Source organism: Apteryx mantelli, chromosome 8 (assembly GCF_036417845.1).
Source record: "Apteryx mantelli isolate bAptMan1 chromosome 8, bAptMan1.hap1, whole genome shotgun sequence".
NCBI lineage: Eukaryota > Metazoa > Chordata > Aves > Apterygiformes > Apterygidae > Apteryx > Apteryx mantelli.
The window spans coordinates 18,410,406-18,421,466 of record NC_089985.1 but is presented as its reverse complement, the minus strand read 5'-3'; the positions used below and the strand labels follow the sequence as shown (position 1 = coordinate 18,421,466).

Genomic DNA, 11,061 nt, shown 5'->3' with positions numbered 1-11,061 from the left:
CGAAGGCAGGACTGTTTACTGGCAGCCTGGGACAGCCTCCTCCCTTGAAAACGACTCCCCTGTCCGACATTCTCCAGACGCTGCTGCCCAATTTGTCACAAGCCGGTTATTACTGCAACAGCCCTCCTTCCCCACCACCCCCACACACGCCCAATTAGCTCCCGCAGTTCTTGCCGACTCCCGTCCCAGGAGGAACCTCATTTTTAACCACGACCCAAAGATTACTTCAAGGTAGGTCAGTGCTGTAGTCCACGGTGCAGCTGCTTCTCAGCTAAGTATTCCGGGCAGGTAAGTTCATCCATACAGTCCAACAGCTGCTCAGTGTTGGCAGAAAAAACAGTCTCAAAAGGTGGGTAAAAAACCCGAGGGCAGGGCCTGCTGCCGCAGCCATCCCATTAGGAGCTTCGCGGGCTCTCGTGGCTTGAAGGCCGCGCGTGTGCGCTTTGCCGTCGCGCCTTCGACGGCGGCGTGCAGGAAGGCCCGCGGTCTCTTCGCCCCTCTGCTTTGCGCCTGCTTTCTCTCAAGTCATCACCTCTTCTGTTTCCTTTTATCTGGAATGGCCTTAATACACATCCTTGTCTTATTTTACCTCTCTTCCCCTTTTAAAATATTTTACTTGTTAAACAACTATTAAATATTTGGGTACACGCTATAAAATATCTGAGATAATTTGCAAGGAAAAAATGCTGTGCAAAATAAGCCATTTAGTTTTGTTCGTAATACGGATTATCTGTCTATGCTACAATATTGCCAAAACTGGGGGCAGGAAGAGGAAAGGCTCATACTGAGATAGGTTACTTTTTGACTTCCAAATTCTAAACATCAGTCAAACATTAGCTTTATAAATATACTGACATTGAATTTGATTCTATTTTAGAAATATTCAGCAAATAAAAATAGGAGTAGTGAAATGCTTTAATGGACTGAGGGTAGATTATCACAAGGGAGTAATAAAAGTTAGTGTATAAATCTTACCTTTCCTTGTAGTTAATAAAAATCTGATACAGGTTCTGATCATTTTTGTTAACAATGGAATCACTGATGTCCTGTGTTAGACTTCTGTGAATTTTCACCAAATCCTTGAAAACAACAATGGGGGGAGGAGGGAAGGTTTGTTTAAAAAAAAAAAAAAAAGCTACAAAGGCTTTGATTTCATGTTAGATCCATCAATTTCAGTAAGTTAGAAAACAGATCATTTATGAGTAGAGCCTAATTTCAAGGTTTGCCACATCTTCCATACAGTGCGACAAGAGAAACTGAACTCCAAGAACTACTTATTAAAGACTAATTTATTCTAGCTTGAAACGTGCACTGTTAATTCATCTTCATTTTATAATGATAATTTTAAAATTAAGCAAGTCAAGTAAATGCTTTAGTGACAAGATAAAGTAATGATTCATGTCCCTGAGCTGTGAAAAATTAGTTTTGTACATTACAGTGGTCAATTAGTGATGTTCTAGTGCTAAGTTAACTGCAACCATAATGAGTTTTCCAATACAGCAGGCTGAGAAAAAGGTACGAATACTGCAGAAAGATTGAAGCCTTGCTATACAGTAGCAAAACATCTTTGATGTATACCATCATACAAAAATCTGTCAGCTACTAGGAGTGATTACATCAGCCTTACACCGGTACCGATCAGCATGGGTACTACCAGAGAAGTCACAAGAAATTAAGTTAGAATAGGTTAAAAAGTTACAGCCTCCACCTCAGTGAATTAGGATAACTGCTTAAGTGGTGCACAGTCCACAATGAAAAATATAAGACTTTGTTGAAAAAAGCCACTGAAGATGGTTTAATGCAGTAAATGATATATTACAAAAATAATATTCAATATTCAGTAGTGAATTACGTGAAGGCATTTCACTTCCCACAGATTAAAAACTAAGAATACATAAGGTCAGTTATCACATCCCAGCCGCAAGAACAAAAACCTTCCTAAAACGGATCAAATTCAGTTGCTAACAACTGTATGACCACATCCTCAGAATTTTAAGTTGCAGTATACACAGACATTATTACAGAAATGCTTCCAAATGAATATATGACAGGAATGCATTTTTTCAGGAGTGCACAGGGATTCAACTAAACAACAGTCATGGAAGATAGCTGAATGTTATGGGAACAGAATCTCTTTCTGAGCTTTTATCTCCATTGAAAACATTTACATTGATTTAATTTAAAACATTAAATATCATTAGAAGTTAAGAAAAGCTTCAGCACTTCAGCATCAGTTACATTATAGCCATCTCTTTCCTTCTATATGCCTGTGTCTGTATATATGTATATCTCAATACATATACATGCACAGAGGTATATATACATGCACCTATGGGCATGCATGTATACACAGAGACAGACATACACAGACACACACATACATAGAGCCGTATATATCACAGGACTGAACTTCAAATTCTGATCTACAAGCCCTCATGAAATGCATTATCTTTAGACTGGTGACTTGGGTTTTTTCTTAGCAATAAAGTACCTTTTAACATTAACAGGTAATTTTGTCCAGCAAGCATCTGTCAGAATCTATATACAGAATATAACATCACTATAAAGTGCCCATGCTTCACCACAACTCCTTGAAAGAAGCAAAGCCAACCTGTTCTGAGACCACTGCATTTGCTCTCCACATCCCAGTTTGCTGTAGATCTTTGTTACGTGTAACAGAGTTATTTTTAGTTTAAAATGAGCTTCCACTGCCCTCCAGCCTTCCTGCTGAGTAACTGCCCCAGAGCCAAGGTCTGAGCAGACAAAACGTTTGCACATATTTTTGACCAAGGCAAGCCCTACATTTTTTTTAATGTTTTTGGAAGCCTATGAGGCTTATAGGAGGCTACGAGGTTACAGAGTTAGAAATAAACACCCTCTTGTAACAGAAGACTACTGAACGCTGACAATGGAAAGCAAAGTAAAACATCCTAAATATAGCAGTTGAGTACATCCTGCTCATTTCAAATGAACAGTTTTTATTCTTTTTATTCCTCTTATCTGATGCCCTAACACTATTTTAATGAGTTGACTGACCTCTTACTTTGTGGTTACAAACCACTGTGTAGTGTTTCACATTGGCTCACTTTAGGTCTTTAAATGCACATAAATGAACATGCCTAGGCACACTGAGCCTTAGGAAAGAGACTTAAGGTAAGTTAGGTAGGTCAAATCAGGGCCTTATTTACAATGAATAAGAAACACTAATGTAGGACAGAATGTAAAATTGTTTTGGAAAACAAAGGAATCTCTAAAGGCAGTCAACATACTCTAAGATCTGTAACTAGGTTATAGATATCTGTGGCAGTATTTCAGACTAAAATTCAAAGAGGAAATTGCAGCAAACGAGATTGATGGTCAAGGTGAAAGAAGGACAAATATGGCAAGACATCAGGTATCATCCTGTAATCTATTATTTTAATCTGTCTGTCTTAATTTATCTTCAGTCAGATTGGTGCTAGCAGAGTAACTAAAAGATGACCTCAAGCAGATGATCTGGCTCTGGGTATTCAGAAACACACTCGAATCTGCGTTCTGACACGCCGAGTTCCCAAAGCCTTGTCCACGGAGAGGCCCGTAATGGCACAGGGCCCCTGGGGAGCCCACCTGCGGGGTCGGCCCCATGCCCACCTTCCTGGAGGCAGGGAGGCTCTGGTCCTCCTCGGGGTCCCTGCCTTCTCCCTGCTTCCAGAAATCCTGCAAGGAAGTGGGCACGGGGGCAGCATAAACACTGCCCCGGGCTCCCGGCTCTGACCACCTGACAGGGGCAAGGGAGGCTGCTACGCGCTTCCACTGCCTGACAGCGCCAAATAAAAATATAAAGATAATAAATAAAACCCTGACACTTCATGCAGCCTTGACAGGCTATGGGATCTGCCCAAGATGACCAAAACCGAGAAGGTCTTTTACAGGCAATAAAGGTTCTGTAGGTCGAAGTGGTCCACAGGCCACACTTCGGGAGCCCTTCCTTTACAGTTTGCCTTTGTAAAAGAATATTCCTTTGTCTGTGCTGAGAGATGTCAAACTAGGCCTGGTGTCTTCCTTTAAAGTATTGGAAAGATATCTACAGAATAGTTATAAATTGTCATATAATTGTGAATAGGCCAAAAATAAACGGGACAAAGTAATAGTTACAGAAAACTTAACAGATTTCAGTTAAATAGAAGTTCTCCTAGATATTTCATAAAAGGTTTCTTTAGCCTTTCAGTGCCAGATTCTGCCAAAGCTGTAAGTTATCTTAACTTTAAAATGTCTTCAGTGATGACATATATAGCCTAGATACCAGGATTTGCACAGCATCTATACATTTCCTACTGAAAGCACTGCTCAACATTGAGTGGCAGACAACAGTCACAACTTTGTACAGTCACTAAAATACTGGCGTATTTTAAAAGACAATCCATCTTCTATGAATTATTAGCTACCTATGGGTCAAAGATACTCCAGTTCATAAGCATTCACTGTCTGGCTAGTACTATTTCTCTTATCCTATTTCCTAAAACAGGAGAAATTGGGGGGGGGGGGAACAGAAATATTGTGCAAGATCTTTTTCATTAAGTGCCCTAATACTGACATAAATGCTTTGTGAGAACTTGCGCACCTTATTTCAAATAATCACTTTGTGCAATAGCATCTGACACAAAAATGGTACCAGGATATGAAACTTATAACTTTTCACTAAATATGCAATTACTTACAGGAATGTTGATGAAAACAGTATCAAACTCTGATGCTGACAAAAACCTTTTCAACGGCACCATGAAAAACTGCCAGGAAAAAAAATATACATTGACTGTGTCATTATATTTTCTAGACTGTAAATAATAATTATAAAATATGTAAATAACAACTCTATAAGTGAATAGTATCTTACTTTCTCTATTGATTCCAGTGTTTCAGTATATTTCTCTTCAGTTTGCTTTATTTCAGCAAGACAACAGCTTCTTATGTCATTTTCAGTATATTTCTGCAATTACAATGAAGTCAAGTTTAAGTCGTTATTAGGCACATAATGGATAATAAATGTATTTATTTGTTTAAAATCAAGCAATTAGGACAATAACTGCTTCCTGAAAATTTTTTTTTTTTTTTAGTACTGCAGCTTCCAAAGATGGTAGCAATTACCAAGATTTTATTTTATTGTCCAATTAGCTGATGACTATAAGAGTATTACCAAAATTCAGCATTAAAGGAATATTATGAACAGTTAATGTTTAGGTATAAAAAGCTTAACTCTCTGTACATACTTTTGAAGCTGAAGTATAAAGTCACATTCAATTTAGATCCAGATTAGAAAACCTTATTTAAAACACTAAGCAGTTAATAATTCCATTAAACTTAATGGGACTAACTCATGTAAGTAACTCTGTGTTGCCATAAATATTGGATTCCATCTAATCCCTGCCCTTATTTACAGTTTTTCCTCCGAGTTCACAAGGGGAGCTTTCTCTTAGGACACAATATGAAGCTGTTCTTGAATCAGAAAATGCAGTGACCTCTTGAAGTTCAGCCCTTGCATACATATGTGTTTCTTTTCAATGAGGCTCTGGGATTTTTCTGCATAAATCAGCAGACTCATAGGAAATTGAAGCAATTATCAGCACTCTATAAAAATAATTTACAAGCATTCCTGCTGGAGATCAGATTTACAGCATTAGAACTTTGATAACTTGCAAATCTGATTGCTAGTAAGAGATCAGATGCCTGGAAGCAGGTATGGAAGCGCTCATGTCCAGCGAGTCTTAAAACTCACCTGGAGACACATAGGTCAGCTTGGAGACATGACACAGTAACTGGATAGACTGTTAAAATTAAGAGTGATGATTTATACTGCTCTCCAAAAACCACCACACCTTAATAAGCAACAGTACGTTCATGTCTTTTCTGAAGCCTATTTACCAGTTTGCAATATCCTTCCAAGTTATCCTTTAGGATCTTCCTGACAGTATCTTACCTCTTTCCATCTAGTGTAGGGAATTCCACAAATGGCAGGTAATATACCTGATTACTGGATAAATGTTACATACACTTATATAGGGGGAGTCAGGACCAGAAATGTAGTACTTCAGTTCTCTCCCTTCGGAAAAAGGCCAATAGATCTCCCCCCACTTCAGGGATGGAAAAACTTTAGTTCCAAAATTTTAGAAAAAGCTCTCAGTATGGCCAAGAGCTATACTACCACTCCTTTTCTCTGCCATCAGTCTACCTGACAAGCACAGGGCAGCAACTAGCAAGTCACGCTTCAGTTGCCCACGAGCCACACACAGCTCCCAAGATAGTTTTGGCCATCCATTAGGACATGGCGGGGGGAAATCTATCACTACCATGCAGACCAGGCACCAAGTTGTAAATCATACAGTCACATAAAGCTTCACCACTGTGTGCACTTCTGTTTGCTATTCTGTCATGTCTTTTACCCTCTCTGTGTTTGCCTCTAAAAGCAGCTCCTGCAACTGGAACTTGCTCCTCACTCTCATCTACCAGGTACCACATTATAGTCTCAGAAATTACACCTTAGAAATCTAATTCTTGCAATTACTAGTTTTCCCACAATGAACATTAAAATATGGTCCTTATCAGTTAGAGACAGAAGTGATTGTTTCGTAAAAATGCAGTCTGCCATTATCGGTAGAAACGTACTCTGTGGATCAGCCTCATCCCAAAGTCTATTGTTTCTTCCCAAATTCTTTGGCTGGGGGAGGAGAAGGGGGGGAGTTAACCACAGGCAATTACTGTCAATAAAGTGCTGAAACTTTACATCATTCTGGCTTTTAGTTATATCTTATCTTTTCCTTTGTGAGCTCAATACTCTTCAAACTGATTGCAGTATTTGCATCAATACAAAGGTTTTGGTACCCAACAGAGGCTGAAAACCAATTGCAACATTTTTGCTTTTGTTGGGCACCAACTCATATGAGCAATGCACACAAAATCCAAGGATTGCACTTAACAGAATTTACTTCAGTTTTGCGTTCATCTAATACAAACAGATCATTCCCATGGGTGCTTTTGGCAAAAATTACTAACGTAACAATTTTCTATCTATACCACAAACTTCTGGAATTTGAGTATGACAAAAGGAGAGAGAAAAAAAAAGAGAAATAATGTGCAAATAATGTGCAAGTAAGTGAGAAAAATTGTCTTTGAAAGTCATCACTGGCAGAGGAAACTTAGCAGAATAGTTTACTTTGCAAGATAATGACGATAAATCAAGGATGAGGGAGATTTAAACAAAAGATGCATTTTTGGCCAGCTAATGGAGACTTTGAAAAGTGTTGGATTCTGTTAAAAATCTGCTTGAAGACTGTCCTGTGCTAATGCTTTTACATGCAGTGAATTTTTGCATAGGACTCAAATGAAAGAACTGCACAAAACTGTCAAATTAGCATGCAGTGTTTTTATGAATCTGAAGAACAAATTATCACAAACTAGAAATAATTACCACATTCGAGACACTTGTCAGAGCAAAGCAACTGTCATGTCTCCATTTCATGTTGTGGAAAAAATATTTTGCTGTAACATGTTTTCATGTTTCATCTATTTTTTATAACAATCAATCTGAAGCATCTAGGCTTAAGATGTAACTAAAATTAGAATGTGAAAGTTTTGATTTCTATATTAATCATTTGCTAGAAATATGGGTATGTGAGAGTGACATTTAAAACAGGAAAGAATCAGAGAAAGTTTGCACACTACAAACTGTCAGAGATTACCAACTTCTACTGTGGAAAACACACCTACACCTATTATATGTAACCCAAAATTTATTGTGTTTTGAGTTTCAGCATAAGATTAAAAAAGAAAAAAAAATCAAAGAAAAGATCAGAGTAAAAATTTCCTATGATTCAAACACTTTTCTAAAAATTCCTACCTGCAAGTGAATGCAACTTGATTATATTCAAAACAATATCTAGTTTTTCAACTGGCTTTCATTAAGGCCCAAAACATAGAGGTTAAACCAAATTAAGCAAAATGTGCAAAACTAGCACAAGTTCCTCCTTATCTCCTCCATGATTTATATGTATTATCTGCAAGATTTTGCATTAGCAGCAAAACAGTCTAGAAAGTAATATCATGTTACTCTAAAACTAACCTGTTAGTTATTATGATATAAAATAAAACAAGGCAATAATCTTCCCAAGGAAAATAGTCTTTTCAATAGATAGTGGTAATTTTGGGGAATCACAGTTAAAACAGAAAACACAAATCATGTTAGGTATCTTTTATACTTTTATCAAAAGGATACACAAGGGAAAAAAAAGAGCAAGATCTTTAGAATGTCTCACCTCTTCATTTATCTATATTACTAAAAAGTAATTTGGAAAAGCAGAGATGAATTTCTAACTTAAGACAACATGAGGCATAATATAAAAGGAGAAGAAAACAATCATCTTAACCATCTTAAAAAAATGTGTACTTTCATGGCCAAACACCAACATTTTCCAGATGGTAAAACACCTCTCTCTGAGGAAGGGCAGACAAATACATTATTAGAAGGTGTTTCCCCTGATTAGCAAGTAAAAGTCTATATTTTTTCAAGACAGTTTTGAAAACTGCCCCTAGTGTCTTTATATGGTATGGTAAGCACTGTACCATTTCTCTGTGAGACCAGCCTAATGATCAGCAAAAGACCGCACGGTTGAATAAGGCATGAAAAGATTATTGGTTGTCATTTCCAGATTAGTTGCTCCAATTATAGCCCAAATAGCGTTTTTTAAAAATATTATATCATAATAACTTTTAAAGTGGGACACTTGGGAGTAAGCGGTAATAGTATTTTTAATTGCTCTTAATTAGCTAGTAAATCTTAATTTTTATAATTGACTGAATCTTAGCAAAATATGTCATTATTTTATCTCAGTAAAACTTATATTTCTTTCAAAAAACTACCACAGTGTTTGACCCTTTGCCAAGAGAGACTGCGCCAAATCTTATAGAGGAGACAATGCACTGCACATGTGACAGCCCTACATGCAACTGAGCATAAGCTAAGTTTCAGCAAAACTAGCCATAAAGAGATAATTTCATGAACATTAAGCATCAAAAATATAACTGCAATTGTTGAAAAATAACAAGGAATTAGAAATCGTACAGGTTGCTGTGCTGCTTCATCTTTCATTAGGTCTTCATATACCTCCCCACCTTCATCTTCTCCATAGACACAATCATATAACTCCTCATCTTCATCTACACCAGTTTCACTGAAAGATAAAAGGAAAACACAATGAAAAAAAATTTTTCGGCACAGATAAATTACCGTGTCAGCTGTGCAAGGAAGCACTCCTCATAGGGAAAGATTGCTAGAGTAAACATAAACAGATTAACAGATCTGTCTTAGGAAATAACCCATTAAGGGAAATGAAGTCCTTTGATTTTCTTACCTCACCACATTTAAAATATGATTGTATGAAATCAACACAACACTGAAGACTAAACAAATTTAGAACCATACAGGAACCAAACCAGGGTATCGACAGAGAAACAGGACATCAAAAGAAGCTGGTCAGGATGTCTTCGTCAAGTGGTACTGTTCGACCGCTCTCTTTCCTTCGTCCCTTCTCCCACCACATCGAGTGGAGAACTATCCTGCCTCATTGCCGGATGTCCCACTGCACAAGGATGTGAGACACTGATACGGGTATCCTTTGGCCCTACAGAAAAAGTTACCACCTAGCAAGCTTCAAGTACCCAAAATGTAAGAAACTTTTCAAACTGAAAATCGGACAGTTCAACAAAACAGACTCTTCACAAGAAGCATTTGATAGGTTTTAATTATAATGCAAAAACATCCTCCAGCCACCTATCACTGAACTCCTACTCCTCAGCCTACACAAACATCTCAGCATAAAGCCCGTGTTCAAGCCTATTGTAAGCTAATTCAGCTTTGTTAGAGTCAACCCTACTGGAATATTGCCTATTTTGCACTAGGCTTGTACCATGTCCACAAGCTCTCTTGCACCCAAGTTTCTTAGGGTATGTCTACCCAACAACTCTAAGAGATATTGATAATAGTCTGGTCTGAATAATACAGAGACATGACCAGATGAGCAGATAATTTTGAGGTTTTTATTTTTGGAAGACAACACCAAAGCTCATTTAGAGTGAAAAACAAGGTGAGGATCTGTCTGCTGATATGCAAGTTTAGATTTAGAAGGGACAACCATTTATGTAAGGTGGCTTGTTAGTGCTGAAGAACAATGCATCAGAAGCTCTGCTGGCAGAGACTGGTGATTTCAAAGATGCCAACAGGAGTGAGAATCAGTATCAGCACAGCTGCCACATAGACTGCTTTGAAAATCCAGGCAAAATCATTACATCTGTGGTTAAGACTATACACAAACCAAGTGAATTTCTTATTTCTCATTAAATACATATCACAAATTATTTTTTCATACAGGACATCTGAAGGATAAAGAAATAAAGCATTTTAAGGTTCAAAAGATGAAATGACAAAGAAAAATATCTTTGGGATTCAACAGACAAATATTAGCAGCTTAAAGATATTACACACACCTCTTCCTTTTCTAAAAGATAGCGATGCCCCAGAAGAGAGAGAAAGCACACATCCACAGCTCAGGTGCTGCAGGTTAGTCTAGCATTTCAGTTTACACTAGTGATGAAGGTGTGCTAGTGCTCAACATGAAATGCTATGAAGTGTTTCAGATGCAGCATAGGCACGCTCCATTTTAGCACCTCTTTTCTGGGGAACAAAATCCAGGAAAACAGCAGAGCAAGGATGGAAACATTGAATTACTACAGCTCTATCTAATGGAAAGCCTTAGATTCATTCTAAACTCCTTAAACAACATTTAGGCTCAGGGACAGTTAGACTTATTTTAGTCAAATACACCTCACTAATTAAGAGAAACTCAGAAATGTGGGTCACTTGCATCATTCTCCAGCGTTTTTCTTTCTTATGAAGAGAGTACTACTTGAATTGCTTCTTATACAATTGAGACAGCATGTAACGATCAAATATCAGTAAATATTTACTTGTTATTTGATGCAAAAGAGGAACTACTAATCTCAATTTCTTTGCCATGATTTGTTGACCTCCTCCCT

The 11,061-nt window shown here is 37.6% G+C and overlaps 1 protein-coding gene across 1 annotated transcript in view; it reads right to left on the bottom strand.

The window, feature by feature from the left end:
* VAV3 (vav guanine nucleotide exchange factor 3) overlaps positions 1 to 11,061 on the bottom strand; it is a 180,496-nt gene that overhangs the window by 99,940 nt on the left and 69,495 nt on the right. The window contains exons 5-8 of the mRNA XM_067300822.1: positions 9,092 to 9,200; positions 4,874 to 4,966; positions 4,698 to 4,766; positions 976 to 1,079 (exon numbers count right to left, since the gene is read on the bottom strand). Of these exons, the coding sequence (XP_067156923.1) occupies positions 976 to 1,079; positions 4,698 to 4,766; positions 4,874 to 4,966; positions 9,092 to 9,200 (375 nt within the window). The remainder of the gene's footprint in view (positions 1 to 975; positions 1,080 to 4,697; positions 4,767 to 4,873; positions 4,967 to 9,091; positions 9,201 to 11,061) is intronic.